The sequence below is a fragment of the Hemiscyllium ocellatum genome, chromosome 25, assembly GCF_020745735.1.
Source record: "Hemiscyllium ocellatum isolate sHemOce1 chromosome 25, sHemOce1.pat.X.cur, whole genome shotgun sequence".
In the NCBI taxonomy this organism is placed as follows: Eukaryota; Metazoa; Chordata; class Chondrichthyes; order Orectolobiformes; family Hemiscylliidae; genus Hemiscyllium; species Hemiscyllium ocellatum.
Window position 1 is genome coordinate 23,805,891 of NC_083425.1, and position 24,304 is coordinate 23,830,194.

General features: G+C 39.2%; 2 protein-coding genes across 9 annotated transcripts; one reads left to right on the forward strand and one right to left on the reverse strand.

Annotated features, from left to right (window-relative positions):
• Positions 1-1,433: 1,433 nt before the first annotated feature.
• On the reverse strand, positions 1,434-12,840 carry si:dkey-21c1.1 (uncharacterized protein LOC100150256 homolog). Its single transcript, XM_060844931.1, has 3 exons — positions 12,775-12,840; positions 6,600-6,711; positions 1,434-4,368 (listed from the first exon to the last, which is right to left on the reverse strand). The coding sequence occupies exons 1-3, from the start codon at positions 12,789-12,791 to the stop codon at positions 4,153-4,155; spliced, it is 345 nt and encodes a 114-aa protein (XP_060700914.1). The 5' UTR covers positions 12,792-12,840; the 3' UTR covers positions 1,434-4,152.
• A 450-nt stretch (positions 12,841-13,290) lies between these two features.
• Positions 13,291-24,040, forward strand: si:dkey-21c1.4 (uncharacterized protein C17orf80 homolog). 8 transcript variants are annotated; one of them, XM_060844926.1, is made up of 5 exons: positions 13,291-13,779; positions 17,407-17,477; positions 19,038-20,785; positions 23,138-23,254; positions 23,524-24,040. In XM_060844926.1, the coding sequence occupies exons 3-5, from the start codon at positions 19,303-19,305 to the stop codon at positions 23,550-23,552; spliced, it is 1,629 nt and encodes a 542-aa protein (XP_060700909.1). In that variant the 5' UTR covers positions 13,291-13,779; positions 17,407-17,477; positions 19,038-19,302; the 3' UTR covers positions 23,553-24,040. The 8 variants fall into 8 exon arrangements, 5 of the variants coding, with proteins under 5 accessions (XP_060700909.1, XP_060700911.1, XP_060700910.1 ...); XM_060844928.1 differs by having other exon boundaries at positions 17,407-17,466; XM_060844927.1 differs by having other exon boundaries at positions 13,291-13,764.
• The last annotated feature ends 264 nt before the right edge of the window (positions 24,041-24,304 follow it).

Genomic DNA, 24,304 nt, shown 5'->3' on the forward strand with positions numbered 1-24,304 from the left:
TTCTGTGCGACTAAGTCCATGCCAGCTACCAGCCTCTCTCAAAGATACAATTCACACCTACACCTTCATAACAATACATATCTCTAGCCACATCTAAAATGTTGTTTAATCTCAAGTTACTGCACCTGCAAAAATTTATTTTCCAATATGTCTACATTGTCTCTTTGCAACTTGGTGTTGGTTTTCCAGTTAACTATGAAAACCGCATCCACATAAATCACATCTGTATGCTTTGTTACCCCTGAAAAGAAAACACTCGTCAGCTTGACCATATTGAAACTTGCATCCAGAAATAACAAAGCATCAGCATATTATATTTGTTAGCCATGGGAAATGCAGGATTTCACGGATAGGGTAAGGGGTTGGGCCTGGATGAGATGCTATTTGGAAGGTCAGTGAAGACTACATTTCTGTGCACAATGTGAGGCAGCACTTCTGCCTCACAGCACTAGGAATCCAGGTTCAGTTCTATCCTTGGGTGGAATTCAAATTTGCACATTCCTGCATGGGTTTCCTCTGCTGTCCAAAGATGTGCAGATTAGGTGGATTGGCTATGATATGCTGTGGTGTCAAGGGATGTGCAGGTTATGAGTGGCAGCCATGGGAAATGCAGGGTTGTAGGGATAGGGTAGGCGGATGGACCTGGGTGGGATGCTCATCAGAGGTTTGGTGCAGACATGTTGTGCTGAATGTTTTTTTTCACTATAGGGATTCTATATACAGGGTGATTCCATGCCCGAATCCATGGAATTGTTTACTGTGGCCCAAATATAGGGAACGTTCCAGAACCAGGGGCTGCCGGGAAGGTAAATTTCCCATTTAAATACATGGATTCACTCCTATCCATGGTTTTGGGCTTCCACAGTAGATTTAGGAATGTGTCTCCCATGGGTACAAGGGTCTCCTGTATACAAACTTTTGTTCACTATGCCAGTGATTCAAGTGTATAAATAACTTCCTTGCTATCATTTATAAATGATTTTCTTTCACCTTCCTGCTGCAAGCAAACCCCCTTCTCAATCACTCTTTTATGCCACATTAGGAACTCAGGTGCTTTCTTCCACAACACATTGTCACATAATCTGTATTTAGAGAGAGCTAACTTCAATATTAAGGAAGCATGTTAATACTCTTTGCATCAGCATTTGGTTAACAATTGTTTAAATTATATTCAAGGATTGTAGAGTATCAGAATCACTAACTGGGAAGAATAACATTTTCATAGTGTGGTGAACCAAGGCAACTCAAAACAAAGCATGTTGAAAATATGCAGCATTACAAAATTAACAATGCTTTCAATAACTCTGAAATTAAAGACAGAGTCAGAAATTTAGGTAAAATAAATTTTATTTCAAAATTGTTGAAAGCAAGAAATGGATTTTCTTGAAAAAGAGACCTGAATCTCTAAGAAACAAATGCATTTTTGGCTATAACAATATGTTTGAGATCTTGAACAGCCATGATTTTTAAAATACTTTAAATGTCAAGCAAATTCATTTTTAACTCAGAACACTAAATTTGAACTCTAAACTGCAAACTCCACTATAAGTAAGTTGGTTGAAGGCAAACAAAAAAAAACCAAACTATCCTCTCTGGTTCAAAGCTGATGGTTTCAAAAATCATAACTTGGCTGATGTAAACAAACCAGGTTAAAATGTAACCTGTGCCTTACTATCCACTAGGAACTGTTGTCAGCAAGTAAATTCCATTTTAAAGTTGAAATGCACACGACTCATCGTATTGCCTGCTTCTTCAGCTGTGACCCTCCACATATTATACTACTGAGCTGCATCAATGACCTACCCATGTAAAATTCAGTGAGTTAGAAAGAGTATAATTTTCCTGTTTGTTCTGCTTCATAGCAAAGAAAATGGAATGTAATTTGAAAAAGATTATAACATTTCAAATACAGAAAACAATATTCTTATTTTTAGCAGTTTGCTGTGATGTTCATGGCTTCTATTTCGCAGCTACTCAGTTATATGATTAAAAGGAACTACAGGCATAGAATTGTACTGGACTCACTGTGTGATGTAATGAATTACAGTATTTCTAAAAATACTCCTGGAAAATAAATTGGCTGCAATTTTTTGATGTCCCAGTTGTTTGTTGCAATCCGATCCTAGATGTTCATAAAGACAACTGTGAAGTGCAGATCTACCAACAGAAGAAGTTTTCACTTCCATAAATTAAAACAACAGGTACCAAAATAGAACTTTACCTGTAGTCCAGAAGAGTAATTCCACAATTACTCATCAACACGAATTTAGTTTGGAGATAAAGTGCAGCTCAAATGTAAAGTTAATTGTTGACTGAAATTGATCAGTGATATTAAGAATAAAACTGAGTGCAATTGGACTGTAAAACCCACAAACCATAAAAAGGTTCAAATTGATGGGATTTATTTCTCAGCAAATCACTGGTCATAGGAACACACATTTAAGCAGAGCCAAGCTGCTTCCACAACCAGCCAGAAATGGACAACTTAAGAGAAAATTGTCAGGAATCTTATCCTGTCAGTGCTCCAAACTGAATGTGATCTTCAGTGCAAGTGGTATATAAAAATTTAACAGTTGTTGCTTAGAAAAGCACATACCTTGAAGATTTTATGAAAGATTCTGTTCATGTACTATGGGCTTCCACACTGTATTCTTGATTGCATTTCAAATGATCTCATTGATTTTACTGAACGCAAGTTACAATAATTTTAAACTCACTTCTGAAGGTTAAACTTGGTATCTTTAGGCTTACAAATAAAATATAATTTCAGACTCTAGAATAAGTTTAAAAAAATCCCTGACAAAGAACAAATTCCCAACCCCATTCCAAATCAAGAGTCAGGCATGTGCACCCTGAGGTTTGAGTAATTAGGAATGTCATTGACTGTGTCATACCTGTTTATATTGTTATGATTGGATAAAAATTAATTAAAAATAGAAAAGTTTATCTTTCCTTTTGTGACTACTCTCACATTGTCCTAGAAGTGTTACTCCAAGGTAGGATACAGTTCCAAAGGCATCCTCTGACACATCTAGTTGTCAGCAACTAATTTGAACACAAGGATCACTGTGACTGAACCTTGTGCTGTTTTTGCCTGAATCTGTCCCCACATGGACATTTCCAATATAGATTCTCTATACGGTTGCCCCATCTGAGAAAATTAACAATGTACACCAGGGATCACAACTGAAACCTTTATGGTCTGTGCAGCTTAGCTAGTCACTGAGGAAGCTCTTGATGGCTGAATGTCTTACACCAATCACATCTGCATGTGAAACTGGCAAAACATAAATATCTATAATCTGCTTATAACTGGAGGCATAATTTAAAGAAAACCTTTAAGCAATATTGTTCAGGGTTAGTACAAGTTAGGATTTGTATCAAATGCAGACCCAACACAACATAAAAGAGTACGGAAACCTAGATTGACACAACCCTTTTTGACATATTTTTAGTTAAATGAATTTTGGAATGAAGACAGATTTTTTAAAAAACTCCAAATATAGAGCCTAGATCTGCAGAGGCATTCATTTTTTACTCAAATAATTATAGAAATTCCACTCCTGTATCTGCTTCGGTCTCTGAATGGCAATCCAATTTCACAATAAGTGGAAATTTTCAGCTTATAGTATTAGAGTCTCAAAGAAAAACAGGTTGTAAAATACCAAGGAAACCGTTGTAAGCCTAATACAGTTAAGATCATTTTAAAAGACAAGCTGGTCGTAATCCAGGTACACATCACTTAAAATTCAGTGGAATGCAAAAACGTTTTTGGACCAAGTTGACCTTACTGTGTTTGAAAAGTAGCCATTTTCTTCTTGTTTCTTCAAGAACGTCTGTTGCAACATCACTGGAGGACTTTGCTTATTTGCAGATGAACTCCATAATGAACAGATTAGTAAATTAGAATGGTGCCAAATGGGGTAAATGAAGCAATCAAGGCTACAGTTGTGCCATTATAGCCCGCACAATTTTGATATTACATTTGTTCAAGGGCATTTAAAAAGTGAAGAGATGTTAAACTTTTAACCAAATGGAGCAAAAAAGGGAAAAGATTGTGCAATTTAAATCATCTAAGTACAAACATCCACTCCAAAAGATTACATTTACAGTCCCTGTCCTTCATTGAAGGCACACAGTCCCACATTCTGGTCACGTTTGGTGTCCACGCTGATGTAAGCTATAGAAGTGTGCCTCCCTCAGGATCTGATTGATTTGAAAGTACGGGCCTTGTGCAGACTGTTCGTTCGAATCAGAAAACGGAAGCGTAGTCGAGCTGTTGCCTGATTTAGTATTGGCTTCAGCTGGTAAGTGTCCATTCGGTCTGTCAGGACTACTGACTATACTGCTGCTGTCACTGCTTGAGGACTGCAGAAAGAAGAGTGTGTTTAATTGGTGAGAGAAACTCTAGAATGCTACTAACAAATACAACAAACTTTACAGCACATTTCCACTTATTAGCATTTTGTACATCATATCATTGTGAAGCCAGAAACTTCCTTAACCATCATTGAATACCAATATCATCCCCATATATTTTAATAAAGAAACGGGCATTCTTTTGTGGAATTACACAATGGTTGCAGGATTCTTTCACAGGTTACCAGCTCAACTATGCAAGATGTCAGTTTGAAACGAGACAGCAGCTCAACTTTCAACACTAAGAAACTTCAGTCAAACAACAGACAAGTATCGTCTTATATAAAGAATATCAAGTTCACTAGTTTCCTAATTATACAAATTACATTGGAACAAGCAGTTTGTAAAGACAGCTTGGGGAGAAACAGGCAGTGGTAGAGTCATCAGGAATCTGGTTCCTAAATGGACATATGCTAAATTTGACAGGCTGGGGGAAATCTTTTTTTTATTGCAGTCCATATCCAGGGAGATGGATGTACTGGGAAAGATGACAACGTCAGTCTGATTAATTGCCTAGCCTGCTCCACTATCCATTCTTGCTTGCTGCCTCACTGGTGTTTCTTATGCTAGTTATTTCATTTTGAAGTTTCCACTTACATAGGATTGAAAAGATTGCTCCCTTGTTAGAAATACTAAAACTCAAATTAACCATATAGTGGAGTACAATTTTCTAATTCTCCAGATTAGATAAGTTCAAAAATGTTGAAACCAACTAGCGGACGAAAAGAACCAAACCAAAAATTGCTGGAAAAGCCAGCAGGTCTGGCAGCATCCGTGAAGAGAAAGTAGAGTTACCGTTTCGGGTCCAGTGACTCTTCCTCAGAGAAAAAGATTTTCTAAATCTTCAGTCAAGAATTTGACAGCCAGCTAATCAGAGATTGCAGGCTTAATTTGTCTCAATCATTCAATTTGACCAAGCTGAGTTACTAATACTAAAATCAATGTGAAGTTTACAACAACGGATTGCCAGCTATACCTGAATGTGGAGGGAAAGCCAGCATTTTAGATAGCCTTTCAGTTCACCAGACAGCAACACCTTCCCTGCAGAATGCCAAAGTTAGTTAAAGATCTGCTGAACCAGAGTTCAGAAAGTATCTAACTCAGCCACTGTTGGCTAAAGAGCCTTTATGTTTCTGAAACTGCCTTCACCAGAATACATCAGCCAATGTTTAAAAAAAAATCTCAAAGGGGATCCTTTTGTAATGCAGAGGTAGTGCCCCTACCCTGGACTAGGAAGCCCAGGTTCAAGCCCCATCTACTCCAGAGGGGTGTAATAACAGCTCTGAACAAGTTGATTAGAAACGTAGGTTAAATTAAAAGTTAAAATAAAAAACCTCAATGAGGACCCTCTTGTGGTAGTATCCCTAGGGTAAGCAAAGGCCTAGTGGTATTATTGCTGGACTCAGCCCAGGGATCCAGGTGATATTCTAAGGAACTGGATTCGAATCCTAGCAGATGGTGGAAATCAAAGTCAACTTAAAAAATCTGGAATCAAGAGCCTGTGATGGATCCGGAAGCCTGAGCTCAGATCCCACCTGCTCCAGGAGTACATAATAACATCTCTGAACACATTGATTAGAAAAACAGATTAAATAAAATTGATTTGTTTTTAATCCTCAAAGTATTCTAATGGTAGTGTCCCTACCTCTGAGGTAGGAGACCCAAGTTCAATTTGCACCTGCTTCAGAGGGAAGTCACAACATCTCTGAAGAGGTTAATTAGAAATATTTCAAAAACCACAAAATCTAACTTTATTAATTTGGTTACAAAAGGCAGTAGTGTTCTGATATTCATCAGAAATTGGTTTAAATATGACTTTTATCTGCTGGGAAAATGTTTTCTAATGTGCTCGTGAGATATAGACATCACTGGTTCGAGCAGTATGTACTGTCCACCCTTAACTGTAGATGGTAGTTAAGAGTCAACCACACTACTGTGGGACTAAAGTCACATGTAAATCAGACCAGGTAAAGATGGTAGATTTCCATCCCTGAAGGACTTTAGTGACCAAATGCGTTCTCGAAACAATCAACAGTATTTGCTAGCTAGCTTTTTATTCTGGAGCATGAGAAATCATTACAACAACCAAGTTCCCATTCACGCGGTTAACTTTCAGACAGCTTGATCGAAGGTCACAGTCCTTGGGTGACAATAGAAACAAATTATAAAATTGTACTAACCTCACAGTCCCAGCTGTCTCTTGGTAGATCCTGCAACAATGTACTGTTGCTGAGACGTTTCGGTGGTGGGACAGAATGGTTTTCTTCATTGTTACAGTTCCGTCGCCGCTTCCTGAAATGGGTTGGGTTGGCAGTGGTGACAGAAAGAGTGAGAGAACAAACATTAATTAATATCCATAGACACCAATTAAAGTGTACAATTACTTCAACTTAACTACTGATTTTCACAAAAAAAAAGCCTTCAATAATGGTACATAATTTTAAAGCTGTATTCAATAATCATGCAGGTCTCGACTAGCAAGTTAGCCAAGCTCAACATTAAGTAAAATAAAAAAGGAAGTGCCCACTGTCTTGGTGTCATATAAAATTAATAATCATGAACAGTAGTGTTGAGATATCCAACCCAATACTATATGGTGTATAGCATGTTTTAGCTGCAGAGGATAGTTGGGTTATGCCCCCTCAACTCCTGCTATCATTATGAGGTCAGTTAACATAGCTTTGAGGGACTGCCTGCATCTTGCTCACCAAACTGGGGCAGTTGGCATTGTACAGTTTGCAATTTCCAACTGCATTCTATGCAAAAGTGATAGGAATTTGGAACTCTGCCAAATCTAAAGTTGAACCCTCTCTTCCTCTTTCAATCAGTAAACCAGACTTAGCTCCTGAGATTAGGGTTAGCTATAACTAAGGAAGGAAGATGCTGAATGGTTGAAAATTACAATAATCTGTTTTCATAAGAATGGGAGCAGGAGTTTGCTCTGCCATTTAATACGATTTTCTACCTCACTTCCAATTTCCTAAATGATCCCACAGCCCTCAATTACTTTCTTGATCATTTTGGTGACAATGTCATTGAATGGTGATAAAACATCATTGTGACATGGATCCACAACACTGTTCCTTCACTGTTATCAGCATCAAAATCCTGGGGCTTCCTTCTTAGCCGGACTGACAGCAAATCCATTGCCTTCATCTTTAGCGCTATTTGGGATAGGGAACAAATGCTAACCTTGCCAGTAACACCCACACCTGATGATTTAAAAAGCTACAGCTGATTCTTTTGCACAATCTCTAGTTTTTTTTTGCATGTTACTTATGATAGTGTCATGCTTGAGCAGATAACTCAAATCAATATTTACTGACAATGTGCTGAACTTCGAGGTTTCCTGTCACCATTTGGATAAACAAGGTGAGTTCTGCTCTCTTGGGTAGACATAAAAGATCCCACAGAACCATATGAAAAAGACCAAGAATGTTTTCCCCTGGTTCCTGCTGATATTCATACTTCAACGAACACGTGAAAGAGATTATCTAATCATGATCATTTTGCTGTTTGAGAATTTGTGTGTAAATTGGTTGCCACATTTCCTTCATTACAAGTGACATTTCAAAAGATATTTTATTGTCTATTAAGCATTTTGAGACAGAGGTTATTAAAGGCACGAGACACATGCAAACTCTTTCTTTATATCGAAGTTTGTGGCATGCTTCAACTGTGATTGATCTTGTGGTTTTAGAAGCATTTCCTTAGATAAAATAAACAAATATTCTGCATCACTTACTTGTAAAGTACAAACTGTACCAAGTTTAAGTACTGAGCCTGGCTAGCGAACACATTTGGAATTATTTCATTTTCTCCTGTTTTTCCAATTGTAGTCTGGATTCAAGTTTTATAACTGAACACTTAATCTTTGTCTCTTCCTCAAGATGATGTTAAAACTCGAATGGAATCAAGTATATTTTCGATATTACTGACTCCAAATTATGTCCTTTCCAAAATAAATTAATTTTTATTGCTGCACATCCACATAAACCTCTATAGACATTTGCCAAACTTATAATGCTGCCAAAATCTGTTCTACGTGGGACTAGTTTATATTATGGAAATGAACCACCTACATTAACAAAATGCAGGACTGTATAATCGCACTGATTTGGTACTTCTGCATTTTTTTCCCATTTCCCACTCCAAAGTCTTTGCCCTGCAAATTGCAACAGTCCTTTAGGTAGGAACTTGTCACCAAGAGTAATCTTTAGTGTTGGGCAGTATTCTGGAAAAAGCACTGGCTTTCTTTTAGGGAAGCTTTACTAGATAACACGGTGGCACAGTGGTTAGCACTGCTGCCTCACAGCGCCTGAGACCCGTGTTCAATTCCCAACTCAGGCGACTGTCTGTGTGGAGTTTGCACGTTCTCCCCGTGTCTGCGTGGGTTTCCTCCGGGTGCTCCGGTTTCCTCCCACAGTCCAAAGATGTGCGGGTCAGGTGAATTGGCCATGCTAAATTGCCCGTAGTGTTAGGTAAGGGGTAAATGTAGGGGTATGTGTGGGTTGCGCTTCGGCGGGTCGGTGTGGACTTGTTGGGCCGAAGGGCCTGTTTCCACACTAAGTAATCTAATAATAAGATAGCCTGTCCATTCCAAGTATTTATGAAGAAAAGTTTGTCAGGTTTGTATCTGCTAGAGTTCTGAACAGTAAGAGGTGACTTGAGTGAAACATAAGATCCTGAGGAATCTTGACAGGGTGAACATAAAAGGAATCTGAACTCAGGGTGACTTAAAAATTAGAGGCTATTTTTGGCTATAAGACAGAGGTAAGATTTTGTTTTCCTCAAAGGGTCACAAATCTTTGGAAATGTCTTAAGTCTTTGAATATTTTTAAGGCAGAGATAGATTATTGATAACTAAGGGAAAAGGGGTATTGGGGGAGTTGGTAATGTGGAGTAATTTGATCAGCGATGACCTTGCTGAATAGCAGAGCAGACTTAAGGGGTTAAGTAACATATTCCTACTCCTGATTGGAATGTTTGTTCTTCTAAATAAAATTGATGAATTGGCACACAAGCTCTATCACTGCTGAAAAACCATACAAAAAAGACTGTGGCACCCTTTTGTTAGTGACTAAACTACATGTTCATCCTGTTGTAGGATGGAGTTGAGACCAAAACAGATCAATCATGATCTTATTAAATCCTGCTTCTAATTCATATGTTAGACAATAAATTCAAGGTCTAGATCATTGACGTGAAAGCATTTCAGCAATGTTTTGTGGAAATGTAGAATTAAATAAACAATACATTGCAAAGTATTGTGGAACAATCCATGCTTCATAATCATTAGATCAGTCCTAACTAGGACACAGTTTTTAACCTCAGAATTCAAATGTCTATATTATTCATAAAATAAAGTTGTCACACTGTGACTATTTCCTGCATAATTGACCCTTCCAGCCAAGTATTGCGATTTAGCAGTGACACCTTTAGTTGCACTCCTTCTGGTATGATTTTAGAAAAAATTTGCCTGAATTGAATTGCGCATCAGTCACAAACCAACAATTCCATCTCTGGTCATTCTCCTAAAAATGTTTTTCTTCAATCTATGCAGGTTTGATCCTCCATGTGTTTTCACTCTGGATTATGCCTACACAACATTCAGTTTAGTTTCAACCATTCATTTACATCTTTCCAGTCTCAGATTGATTAGAAAGTATCTATATTAGGGATCGTCTGTGCACATACAGCAGCAGCACTATTTTTTAAATCTCATGTTTTAAGATTATCTAACAGCCATTTTACAAACGTAAAACTTTGTTCAGGTTCTTCCATTTAAGCAGGTGAGTTCAGCATTTCCCCAAAAAGAAAGGCAAAAATATTCCATAGAGTAATAAATGCGGCAAAATACAGTCAAAAATATTTAATTTTCAGCATAACTCTTCTCACCATTACCCTAAAAGATTTAATGGAAGATTACTAGGGATAAAAGTCTTTATTTTAGTCATTTGATGAATAATTCTTTTTGTAAAACATCATACTTTAATATGTGGAGCACATCTTTGAATACAGCATCACTTCTTAGTATAAAAATATGGTCAAAAATAGCACATTTAGCGTTTTTTCTCAATTTAAAACTAGTGACACAATGTACAAAGACTTTTACCATGTGTTCAATTATGTTGCACTTCAGCCTGATATTGGCAAAACTGGAACAGTTTAAGTATAAAATAAAATTTGTTTTAACACTACAGTGATGAACCAGTGTGCCCACACCTTCCTCCTCACCTCTGTCCAAGGTCCCAAAGGATCCTTCCACATCTGACAAATTTACCTGTACTTCCACAAATATCATGTACTGTATCCATTGCACCTGATGAGGTCTCGTCTACATCAGGGATACTGGACGCCAACTTGCGGATCGTTTCAGAGAACATCTCTGGGATGCCCGCACCAATTAACTTCACCACCCTGTGGCTGAACACCAACTCCCCCTCTCACTTCATCAAGGACACGCAGGTCCTGGGCCTCCTCCATCGCCAAACCCTAACCACACAACGCCTGGAGGAAGAACGCCTCACCTTATGCCTTGGGACCCTGCAACCACACAGGATCAATGCATGTTTCACCAGTTTCCTCATTTCCCCCCCACCCCCCACCTTATCCCAGTCCCAAGCTTCCAACTCAGCACCGTCCTCTTGACCTATCCACCCTCCTCTCCGACCTAGCATCTCCTTCCACCTATCACATTCTCAGCTACTCTCTCATTTATCTCTCAGCCTCCCCCGGCCCACAAGCCTCATTCCTGAAGGGCTCATGCCCAAAACATCGATTCTCCTGCTCCTCGGATGCTGCCTGACCTGCTCTGCTTTTCCAGCACCTGCAGTCCCCACTTACTCCAAGTTTGGATAGCCAGGTTTGAAGTTAAGACATCTTCCAAATTGGGCTTATGCCCGAAACGTCCAATCTCCTGTTCCTTGGATGCTGCCTGACCTGCTGCGCTTTTCCAGCGACACATTTTCCACTCTGATCTCCAGCATCTGCAGTCCTCACTTTCTCCTCCATCTTCCAAATTCAATTGGGCAAGACATTTAAAGTGTTTTTACACATCAAATGAGTTATCAGATGCCAGACACACATCCTCTTACGTCAGAACACTCATAACTACACCAGAGACAATGTACATTTCACTATATAACTACCACTCAATTAAAAATTTTGCTTTGGACCTGAAGCCATGAACAGGCTGGTAAATTGTTAATTATTTGATTATGAAACTTCTATTGGAGTGATAAATATGGCCATGAGGAAGAACTTGTATAGAGCTTAATGGTTATCTTTGGCAAGAATTTGCCTTTGTATACTTATCAGCAAGTGAAAGAAAATATCCACCAGGTCTCAGAAGGAAAACCCACAGGCCAACTAGAAAGGAGCACTAAAATTTCATTTCAGCATAATCATTGGAATGTTTCTTATTTTTGGAGCAATTCATGAATCTTAACGATTTAGAAGAGTACCTACATTTTCATCTTTTTGAGGGGGGGCGGAGGAGAACGAAAACTGAGTAACATAGTCATACTCAATTTGCATAATTGATAATTTAGTATGAAAGAATTTATTGTTTGGCTGTAATCTGAATAAACGCGGCAACTCAATGATCCCAAGAACATGACTGGAGAGACTAATGGTGCTGCAAAACATTATAAAGTTACTGGCAACGAGGTAATTCTGAACATTTAAGTTTCTCAATGTATTAAAACGTCGGAGCTGCACCCACCGACGAGTACAAAGCCAAAACTGCATCACTTTCTCCCATAGTGAAACCCAAACTCTCACTGAGCTGCCACCATATTGGAGAGGAGGAGGAGGAGGAGGAGGAGTGAAGACTCAAAGACAATACAGCCCCGGCCGGGGAAGGGGGGGCGTCCCTTTAAATACCTCCACCCGAGGTGACAGTAAGGGCAGGAAAAGGGGAGAATGATCCGAGCTGATGGATCACTCTGGGCCCTCCCTCAGTCACAAGGCCTGCAGACCCCGGATTTACAGGCAGCCGCCTGCCTGCGCCATCGGGGCCTCAGCCTTAATACAGCCCCGTTCTTTTCCTCCTTTAGCCCGGAGCTCCATCGGACAAGGCGGCTGCTCCTGCCCACCCCGTGCCCCACCGCAGGGCTCAGACGGCCCCGGAGCTGTGGAGATGCCCAGCGTCACTGAGCGGCCAACGGGCCTCGGACCCACTCCAGGCCGCCCGCTGTGAGCCGCCTGCACGTCATCTGCCCGGCTTCACAGCCGCCACCCCCCGCCCCGTCCCTCAGTCTCCCCTCGGGGAGTTCTGCGCCCGGGGGGAGGGGAGAGCGGGTTGTAGGCGCGGTACAAGGGGGTAATGGAATGAGCCGAGCTACCGCTCACCTGCCGTCAGATAACATCTAACCCCGGCTGCTGCTGCTCGCTGTCTGAGAGTCCCTGGGCCGGGGGGGCGGGGCCAAGATGAAGGGGCGGGACATGCACGATGACGCGCTAATAGTGACGCCACGTAGTCCACCGACTGCGCGGGCGCAGCAAACACTCGCCATCGGTGCCAGGAAAGGGGCGGGGCTATGGCCACAGATGGGCGGGGTTGCGGGTAAACGGTCCGACCGGGTAAGGCAGAGCTTATGACAGATGGAGGCGGGGCCAGGGAATAATAAAGCGGAGCCGGCACAATGGGACTACACGGCAAGCCCAGAGGGGGCGGGGCTAAGGGGGGAAAGTGGGTGGAGGGGGCGTGGCGTTGGCCCAGTTTGGCGTCATGGTATGTGGGCGTGACCAGCGTTTGGAGGCGAGGTCAGAAGGGGGGTGTTTGGGCGGAGCGTGGTCATGGTCAGGGAAGGGGGCGGGGCGTGGTCAGTGGAGGGGCGGGACAAAGCGATTTGGGGCGTGACCGATGTAAACCAAGCTCCAAACAGCCCGTCATAACAAAACCAAAACCAAACAACTGCGGGATGCTGCTGGAAATAAAAAAATACTGGAGAAACTCAGCAGGTCAGGCAGCATCTGTGGAGAGAGAGAGAGGAACAGAGTTAATGTTTTGAGTCTTGTGACCCTTTCTCAGAACACAGAATCTGAAGTTAATATTGTTTTTCTCTCTGCACAGATGTTGAATTTCCGTTTTTGTTTTATTTACTAAAAGCCTGTAGTGTGGCTGCTTGTTCCTCCCCAACATCTCTCTCCCTCTCACAAACGCACTCTGTCACTTTCTCCTTCCGGACACTGTTCAACCTCTTCGCGCAGATGCCCCGTTCCTCCTCAGCCGGGACCTTAAAGCAGACGGACCGGATGTTCGCTCCCCGTACCGGAAGGTGTCCCACTGGATTGAGTCCGCTGTGTCTGAGAAACATTGTGCAGATGAACAAAACAGAGGTGCAGTTACTTTCCGTGAGTTTTAAAACGAGAGGAAGGAATGATGAATATGGTATTCAGGCCCTAAGCAGGCGGTTGCATAGAGTTTTAAGAAAATGCAAGAGTCAAATTTTTGAAATATTTATTGCCATGATGTAACAATGTTAATAATTTTGACTTTAACACGTGAGGTTGGGAGTCAGGCTGGAGATACAATAAAAGAAGCACTGTAAGTATCTTTAAGTAGAACCATCAATGTGGTGATGTTGGATGCAGGAAAGATGTGGTCGGTGGCAGGGCTTGGGATTTGTGAGTGGATTGGGGAAAATCCCTCAACTTTTCTGGAAGAAAAAGTCGAGAAGAGACTTTCGGTGTTCAAACTCGTGGATCTGGACACACAAATAAATAGAAACTCCTTTTGGCAGAAGGTTTGGGCGAATTATAGAACAAAAGCAAGGGAAGAAAATGTTTTTAACAGGATTAGTGGCTTGGATTTGGAACGCATTGCTTGAGTGAAGATAGATTTAATTATGGCTTTCAATAGGTAATGGATAATTGTGAATTATAGAATCCCTACAGTGTGGAAACAGGCCATTTGGCCCATCGAGTCTGCACCGACACTCGGAAGAGCATCCCACCCAGACTCACCCCACTATCCTATCCCTGTAACCTGACATTTTTCATGGTCAAGCCACCTAAACACATTTTAAAACTGTGGAAGGAAACAGGAGCATCCAGAGGAAACCCACGCAGACACGGAGAATGTGCAAACTCCATATGGAGTCGCCTGAAGGTGGAATCACACGCAAGTCCCTGGTGCTATGAGGCAACAGTGCTAACCACTGAGCCACTATACCAAAAAAAAATTGAAAATATTTGCAAAACTACAGAAAGAGATAGTAGAGGAGTCTGATTAAGTTGCTCTTCGAGAGATCTTGCACAGATTTGACTGGCTGAAAGGTCTCCTTTTGTGCTGTAACAATTCTATCATTCTAAGAATGATGTCTTTGCATTTGTATAATTCCCCAGATTCCTCCAGTAGCCTAATTATACTATCCTGAGTATTTCAGTTTGCCTTTAATCATTGCTCATATTTACAGTCATGTATCCTTTTTGGGGCATGTGTAAGATAATTGACCAAATGAAGTACCTGCATTGAAGCATTGGGAAATGTGAGATCCCCATTTTTGACTATAGCTACATAAATCTCACCTCTTTAATGTAGTAAAACATCCTAAGGTTATACCATGGGGTATAACAATTTAGAGCTGAGCAGCTAAAGCTCTGAGGGTAGCAGGATAATTTAAAATGTGGGATGTGTAAGTGACCAAAGTTGGAGTAAAATATATTTTCATAAAGTTATGGTGGTGATATGTTAAGAACTTCGAAAATTATTGTGAGAATTTGAAAATAAGACTTGGCACTCATTCAAACAATGCAGGTTTGAAAATACGTGGATAGATGAACGGGTTTGTCGCAAGCCAAGACAGTAGATTTTAGATTACCTCAAGTTTACAGCGTGTGGACTAATTGAGAGAAGCGAGGAATGTAAAGGAATAGTTGAGTACAGACATTACAGTGGAATGAGTGAGAAAATCATCAGCAGATGTACTGTAAAAAGGTAAAGTCAAGTGACATTACAGAGGTGGACTAGGGGGTTTTAGTAATGGCACAAATATGTGGTTGGATGCCTCTCTTGGGTGAACTATGGTAGGATTAGTCTCCAACTGTTGCCAGGGGAGAGGAATGGCATTGGTAGTTCAGGAATGGAGTTTGAAACAGGGACAAAAAGCAAGACTTCAGTCTTTCCAATATTTAACTGAAGGAACTTTCTGCTTATTCAGTTTTGGCTGTCATATATAAAGTTTGATTATGTAGCAACAATAGAGAAGTTGTGAATGGTGTCCATAATGTGGAGGTGCCCGTGTTGGACTAGGGTAGACAAAGTTACAACTCTCTCAATACCAGGTTATAGTCCAACAAGTTTATTTGAAAGTACAAGTTTTGGAGCACTGCTGTTTTGTCAGGCAACTAGTGGGGCAAGATCATAGGACACAATTTGTAGTAAAAGATCAAAGTGTCATACAGCTGATGCATTATATTGACCAAACCTAAATTGCTGTTAAGTATTTAATCACTTAAATTTGGAATGGAATGGAGATGCACATTTCGATTGATTAATATGTAAATCCCAGAACTTCTTTCAAGTTGTAGTCCAGTGACAAGAAAGGCAACATCTCAGCTCAGACAAATCAATGAAGATGTGAGGTTAGAGTCTGTTTGTATTCCAACATTGAATCAGACTGGATCTGCTTCCAAAGTAGGAATTTATAAGAGCTGCCTACAGATTGTGTGTGGTTTTTGAACACAATAGAATGTATCTGCAAATACAAATTCACCACGTAGATCTGTGTGTATCTCATGCGTTTACATGTGAAAACTAATGCTCTTTTGGATGATGTAATTGAAGGACAATATATCAATTGGAAATAGGTTAGATCCTTGAGGGGTCACCAAAGGTAATGGTGTGGGAGAAGGAAAATACGCCAATACCAGCGATACTTTGGCTATGATTAAATAGATATAGAATGGAACTGAGGTAAAGCAGTCTCGCACAGCTAGATGACAGAGAGATATATTGGAGGGGGTTTGTGTGTCAAATATTGCAGACCAGTTGAGTAGAAACGAGGACGGATAGTTTTCCCTTACCCAGTTGCATTAGATGTCAGTTGTAACCTTTGACACTATGGCAGCAATGATTGGAGAATTTCCAACATGAAATTCTATGAAAGCTGGACATGGTTTAGGGAGGCAGAACATGTTTAAGGACTTTGAAAAGTGAGACAGGGAATGGGCAGCAGTTTAAGGACAGTGGGAAAAGGACTTTTTTGGTTTGAGGAGTGAATTGATGAGGATGATAAAAAGCGAAAGGGCTCATATGCCACGAGTCAGAGCTAAGAACACTATCAGCACCTGGGGACAAAGTGTGGAACTTGGTGGTAGCAGTTTAGTGGAAGTAGGGTTGAGGATAGAAAGGTAAGAGATAAGAAAAGCCTAGCCAAAAGTGCTCCTTCCAACAAGCTAAGGTACTTGGCTGAGCTATGGACTGTACATATTTTTTAATCAACCTGCTCAGAGATATGCTGGAAAAGCTGAACAGGTCTGGCAGCATCTGTGGAGAAAAATGAGTTAATGTTTCGAGTTGAGTCACCCTTCCTCAGAACCTGACCCCATCAGTTAATTCTGATTTCTCCACAGATGCTGCCAGATCTGCTGAGTTTTTCTAGCAGTCTCTATTTTGTTTCTGATTTACAGCATCCACAGTTTTTTTTTATTTTTATTTTGCTTAGAGATGAATTATATATCTCACAAGCAAGTTAGACTTGAACCTAGGCTTCTGGTCCAGAGGTCGGGCTCTACCATTGTGCCACAAGAGCCTCTGAGCTATAGATTGTTCCTCAATCACCCAGGCCTTGATTCTAAAACTTCCTATTTCTTGCCAGTGGACGATTTTCCAAATTCTCCCATCGTGGGTGTTGCAGTCATTAGTTAGGATTTGAGCTTACTACTGCTCAAGATAGAGAAGCAATCTTAAATCATTTGAGAAAGATAAAATTAGTTTAGAGAAAAGAACTAGCTGATTATAAAATCTCCACCTGCTAGGTTGCTACAACTTTCATCCAGGATCTTAAGAACAGAACCACACAATATCTTTCCATTTTGGTAAGAATCATGTAAGTTGCCTGCTTCAATATCTTGCATACACTTCAGAAATCTACTAACCTTTGTGTAAATAAAATTGTCCAATTTCCTTTCTTGACTTACTAATTTTTTGTGTTCTCCTTCCCCATCTACTGCTGAGAGTTTGAGTTGTTTATTTTTCTCTAAATCATGCCCAAGTGTATTCCAGTTCCATGATTCGCCAATAATCTGCATTTAACTGGTGCCTGCAAAAAAGATACAAATTCTATGCTGTTAGTTTTTTTTTATTGTTTGTTTCCTGTTTCAGTAGGCATGAAGAAAAAGAAAATCTTGCATTTATATAGAACCTATATGAATACACTCACTATCCCAAAGCACTTAACAGGAAATTAAATCTTACTGAAATATTGTCCCTGTTGTAGTGTTGGAATTGCAGTATTCAAATTATCTTTCAAATAGCAATGTTCATAATGACTTGATAACCACTTTTTTGATGTCAATTGAGAAATAAATATTGGTTGGGATTTGGGATAACTCCTGTAAACTTATTTGAAATAGCATGGGGAATCTGTTGCATCCTGCTGAAGACAGACTAGGTCTCAGTTTATTGTGTCATTTGGCAGGCAGCATCTTTGACAGTGCAGCACCTACAGCACAGCGCTGGAGTGTCAGCTTAGACTTTGTGTGAATATTTGAACCCCCAATTTTCAGAATCAGAATAAAGATGCCAACCAAACTTACCTGTGCTGTCAAAGACCTGAAAGTTCCACGCTGGCTGTTCACAAATTGTCCTTTTTGAGATGCTGCAGTTGTGCAACCATGCAATAATGTTGTATTTGGAACTGTACATTCAGTTGAACAGACCATACACAACAAGAAAAATTAGAAGGAATATTTCTTCCACCTGAGCCATGGCTGGTATTAATGAAGGTATTGTTTTCAGTTTTGTTTTAATCCTGTCTTGGGTCAAGCATTTCTTCACCCTTTGTGGCATTTGAGAACTAAAATTGAATTGCATTAGAAGAGAAACGGTCCTAAAGTACAAAGTCTTGTACAAAATGACAAAGCCAGGCTCTTGATAAATTTTAGTTCCTGATCTGGATTAGCTGATTTTGTACCTGCAATATTAAAAATCTCATCCTTGTTTAAAATCCTACCGTGGGCTTGTCTCTTCCTCATTATTTGTGATCTTCTTCAACTCTGCAACACTGCTGCAATGTTTGTGTCTATCTAATTCTGGCATTTTGTTCACCCTCCTTGACCAAGTGTTTGACTATGTGCTCTAATTTCTCCTTTATGTAATTTGGTGCCATATTTTATTTTAAAAATGCCTTTTAAAACCTTGAACATGCTGCCCAAATATAAACTGTTAAACGGGTTTCATTGTAGCTGTGAAGAAAGTGATTCTTGCTTGAAATCTCACCAAGATGCTTGGCATTTGTATTGCCTGTTTGTAAAAGAGTCCGGGTATGTAAAATGATAGTGAAACGGTCTGGAAAAAGTATGACACGTGGCTTTGAACTGTGACCCAGTTATCATGACCTATTCATTGATATATTTTTCTGTTTTAATGGAAAACATTTAATCTTCAGGGGAGGAACTAATTCTAAGATGGTCATATTGTGATGAAGAAATAGTAGATGAACAAGTCATTCGTTAAATTTTGATTACATTACTGAAAGCTCCAAGGAAAAGGACAGAATCCGGAGTTGTAGCAATAATGTTGAAACATTTATGATGTTGGGAAACTTGGTTTTTAAACATTACAAACGTGCCAACAGCTTCAACCAATCATGACGGGTTTACACACTTTGCGCTTTTAGTTTAAGACTACACTGTCTTTCTCTCCAGTCTAAAATGGAACATATTTCACCAGGAATGCAAGTGTGTCCATTTTGTGGTAAAGCTTTTAAGCGACTGAAAACACATCTTCCTCACTGTAAGGTGGCCAGAATTGTGAACAGTAAATCTAATTCTAAAGAGACAGAGCAACCTATTGCAATTCCACAGCAAAAATTAAGTTGCAAATCTGTTAGCTCTCCAGCATCATCTAACAAGAAGACAAAAGTTAAAGCAAACTCAGCAAAGACTTTAACACAGAAGGAAGAAGCAGCATCACCAAAAAAGAGCAATCATTCAATAGGTTTAGGAAATGAATTGTGTACTTCTGTACAAAGTGTTTGGAACAAAGATATGAATGAGCCACAATCAGGTCAAGAAGATTTGATGAACAGGAGAGAGCAAATCAGAAAAAAAAGTCAACAGTCTGTTAGTCAGACAACTAAAGGACAATCTAAATGGGCAAAGAAAGAAACGGTCTTAAAATCAAAGTCAAATGAACATTTTTTAACACTGGATGAGGATAAGGTAGATGCACAGTTAAAAGGTGCTGCTAGAGCAAAAGTGAAGAGTTCTCAAAAGATTGTAAATGATATATCTTTAAAGAAAAAACAAGAAAATAGTTCTTTAACGATTCCACTGAATGAAAAAGGATGCACTGACTTGGTATCAGAAAGTATATTTTGCCCAAAAGGGAAATCAGTTCTTAATTTAGAACAAATTTATACTCGACCAGAATTTGAAAAGGAGACAACTGTGTTGGATCTGAAAGCCTATGAAATTGTACCTCAGCTATCTCGTGCTATCAAGTCAAATTCACTTCACTTTACGAGCCAAGAGAATGCAGATTCTCAAGATGGCATAAGATGTGAAGCCAGCCAGAATGAAATCACAGAACGGATGGGCTCAAATACATCAGTATCTGAACGAACTCCAGTAAGCAACATCAAAACTAGTGTGTGGCATCACATTGAAAATAATTTGTGTAAAGCAAGGACCAGCGTAAAACAGGAATTTATGTTGAAAGTGAACGCAAGTGAGATAAAAGGTAGTTTTGGAGCTGATGTTTTAGAGACCAGTAAATGTAATTCTTCTGCGAATAATCACATTTACAGTGGAATCATGACTTCTGAGCAAGTGAAGGATTTAAATAAAGAGAAAGGCAATCCAAGTATTGATCTTGTGGCTGTGAAGGGAATAGAACCAAGTGACTGGAACACAACTGGGGCCATAAAATCTGAATATGTGCATTTGTCCCAAAGAAAAAATGATTGGAAAGAAGACATGTTCTTATCAACAAGCTGCAGGAGAACAGTACGTTTGGATAAAAGGATTAAAGAACTTCACCCTAGTCTTTGCACAAAAACTGGAATAGGGATGGAGTGGTTTCCTGAACTGTACCCAGGATACCATAGCATTGGACTGAGAATGCTTCCTGAACAAACTAAACAGTTTGAAACCCCAATCAGATTGTCTGCCACTTGGCTTGAAAAAATAAAAGGTACAATTAGTAGAATGTTTAAAATGTTTTTATCCTGGTTCTGCCATGTTTGATTTGTCTACTGTGACATGACTTAATTGGACATTTGTGATATTTGCTTTGGGGAAAATAATTTTCAATAATTCAAAATATAAAGTTAATTATTTAATTTCATATTTTGTCATAATCATATTTCTCTTTCTCTACCCTCTGTTTTGCTGACTGTTGTCAACTTTGCCTTATTGTGGATGTTCAGGTAGTTAAATATTTTACATTAAAAGATGTCATTTCTCTAACTTCTCAATGGCTCAGCCAAACACAGCGCATATTTATGGAGGTTGTTGTACCATGCCAAATTGGTTTGTTTTGGTCCAGTGGGTGCAAGCACATGCTATTCCCTTTTCCATCAAGGATATATTTAAACTGTTGCTTCCTACAAATCTGCAGAAGTGAAATGTCCAAATTACTTCACAGGATTAGACAGGTAGCCTGGAAATCCAAAAATGAATTGGGTTATTGTTTGCATTGGGTAGTCACTTTTATACATCTTTCTTGATTTGTGCAACTATGTTGAACTTAAGTACTATTTCATGTAATGTTCTTTGAGATTGCGCCATATTTTTCTTGCATGCCTTGAATCTTTAACGAAGTAATATCCGCAATATTTGCACACTGACAAATGAAATTATATCAACAAAAGTCGACGTCTATTGTTGTGTAAATCACATTTTCATTTAGAATAGATTACTTACAGTGTGGAAACAGGCCCTTCAGCCCAACAAGTCCACACCGACTCGCCGAAGCGCAACCCACCCAATTTAATTTTGAAATTTGGTGCAGTATTCCCTTTGCTAATACTGCTATAAGTGTCTTTTGGCTTGAAGTATATCTATGTTGACCTATTTGTGTCATGTGTCTTTTGTGATCAGTTCATGTTGCTGTTATTGATCCATTTCAGCCTGCTCTCAATTTTCCTTAATTAAATCTCCCAGCATAATCCTCTATTTCCTTCTCATCTGCTTGTCTAGATTCCTCTCAAATGTACAATTTACTTTACCGACTCCCAATGATATCCAAAATTCTTTGCTTTTTCTTTTGAAGTCATTTTGATGATGTGCCTTGGATAAACTATTCTATTGGTAAAGTGAAAGCAAAATTGCATCCATTTTGCAAGTTATGTTTATGCAGTGAGTTGCTAAGTTTTTGTATGTAGACACTGTTTCAAAGGGGAGTCATTATCCAAATATGTTCTGTGTAATTTGCTTGCATTGTGACTGGAACAGAAGTAGGATGTAGTGTGGGTGTCAGTGGTTTTGTTTTGTTTTGTTTAATCAGTCATGGGATGTTGGGTATCACAGGCTGGACCAGATGCTGTGGGTCTGGTATCACATGTAGGCCAGACCCCAGGTAAGGATGGCAGATTTCCTTTCTGAAAGGACATTAGTGAACCAGATGAGCTTTTCATTAAACTGTTATTTCCAGATTATTATTATTGAATTCAAACTCCAACATCTGCCATGGCAGGATTTGAACCCATGCCCTCTCAACATTACCTGGATCTCTGGATTAATAGTATAATGATAATACCACTAGTTCATTACCTGCCCCTTTGTTTTGTTGTTCAAATAAAGCCATTGGTCTCTTGTTGAAATAATCTCACTGTGTACATAGGTGGTGGTATAAAGTGGGAGGAATTGGATACAGTAAACTACATGTCCGTAGACTAAACAGAACACAAGATCTCAGCTTTCATATTTATTAGCACTAATGACAGACGATCCTTCAGGTGCACTCAGCCCTATGAAAACAGATTATGTAATCCTGTTACAAAATTCCAATGAATTAATAATCTAAATTTTAATTTTTTTTTGACCTCATGATGATCCCAAATGTTTTGCAGGCAACTAATGTAGGAAATACAGAAGCATATTTGTGTTTGAAACGCTCCTGCTAGATTAACCTCTCTTTAATAATGTCACACAGGATAAATGTTGAGCAGGACCTCACTGGGGAGAATTCCCCCACCTTTAAAATAGTGCAATGGGGTTTTTTGCATTGATTTGAAAGGCCGTGGTTTAATGGCACAGGTCTTCTGGTGCTAAGATTGACTAGGACCTGCAACAGTACAACATTCCCTCAGTCTGTGGGTTGGAATTTGAACTTGCAATTTTCTGCCTGAAAGGGGAGAATTACAAAAGTAGTTCTGATCAAAAGCTGGCAATCGATTGCTGATTGGCATTACATAACGAGTAACAGCCTGCTTCATAGGCGGCAAGTTTCTTCAGGGAAATGGTTAAAAATAGGAGAACATTAGAGAAGAAATGAAGTTGTCCGTAAAACAGAAGTAATATTTTTTAAACTTACTTCCTGCAGGTTATAATAAGTATTGCAATAAATATATGAACCCAAGGAGAAGAGGAGCTGGAGGTGTGATCGCTTTAGTTTTGGGATGTGCGCTCTTCAGCTACATTTGGAATTATGATTTGATCAGTGAGTACATCGGTGTCTTTTGACAGATGTTGGGATATCGGAGAGAAATACTGTTAATTATATTCCATTATGGTGTTAACATTATGTTTCTATTGATCTCATTAGTGTCCAAATGACCACAAACTAACATCTGTTTTTCATGTCATCGCATCCCCACCCCTTTGTTTTAAAGAAAAGACCAAGTAGCCACTCCTGTTCAGCCTGTTAGTAAGGGAAGTTGGTGCTAAAATCCATTAATGCTTTAACAGCTGTTGAAACCTTTGTTTTAGAACATGATTACAGAAGAAAATACCATTGAGAATTTTGAGCGACGATGTTTTTCTGATTCATTCCATTCCAGCATGAAAAAGTTGAAGACATTATGTGAAGAAAAAAGATTAAAAATTTTACATTGGATTTTAATTGTCTTTTAGTTACTCTGACTAGCATGTGTAGGAGAGAGCATGAATAAGATAAAATATACCTGAGTTGCTTTACTCTGATATTTTAAGATTTTACAAGCTGTAAATAAAAATATTATTTGTAAGATTGTCATTTGTCACTTGTTTTGTCATTGTTTATGTAAAGTGATTTGAAAGTGCACTTTCCTAACTACTGCAGATAGAAACAGAACTTAAAATAAATGGAATTTCCAAGAAAGTATTTTGAAAAACTGACTTGTAAGTAGTTAAATAAATGGCAATAAGCAAAATAGTCTTGTTTCTAAGGTTTTTGGTATTCAACCATCAAAATCTTATTCCAGATTTTTTTTTTGCCTAAAAAAAATCAGCATTGCGTAGGCAATATCATTTATCACTTGAGATTGCAGATTTTCTTCTATCTTAAAGCATTTGCTCAAACAAGCAATAAATGTTTACGTTTTGAAAGACACTAATCACGATAATCTTGTGCTTTCTTCAAATTTGTATGAGGAGCTTGTCTGTATTAATTGTACATAACTTACAAATAGTAAATTTATTTGCTTTTAGAAATATGTTTTCTTGTTTTTTACAATCACTTCTGGACCAGACACTATGATACAGGGGCTTTTGCTACTGGATCTATGCAATA

Excerpts from the sequence above, each read along its gene's own strand:
- si:dkey-21c1.1 (XM_060844931.1), bottom strand. Across the intron at positions 4,369-6,599 it reads GAGACAGCTGGGACTGTGAG|TCCTCAAGCAGTGACAGCAG; the intron begins GTTAGTACAATT and ends TTCTTTCTGCAG.
- si:dkey-21c1.4 (XM_060844926.1), top strand. The coding sequence starts at position 19,303 with ATGGAACATATTTCACCAGGAATGCAAGTGTGTCCATTTTGTGGTAAA. Across the intron at positions 20,786-23,137 it reads TTGGCTTGAAAAAATAAAAG|GTTATAATAAGTATTGCAAT; the intron begins GTACAATTAGTA and ends TACTTCCTGCAG. Across the intron at positions 23,255-23,523 it reads TTGGAATTATGATTTGATCA|AACATGATTACAGAAGAAAA; the intron begins GTGAGTACATCG and ends CCTTTGTTTTAG.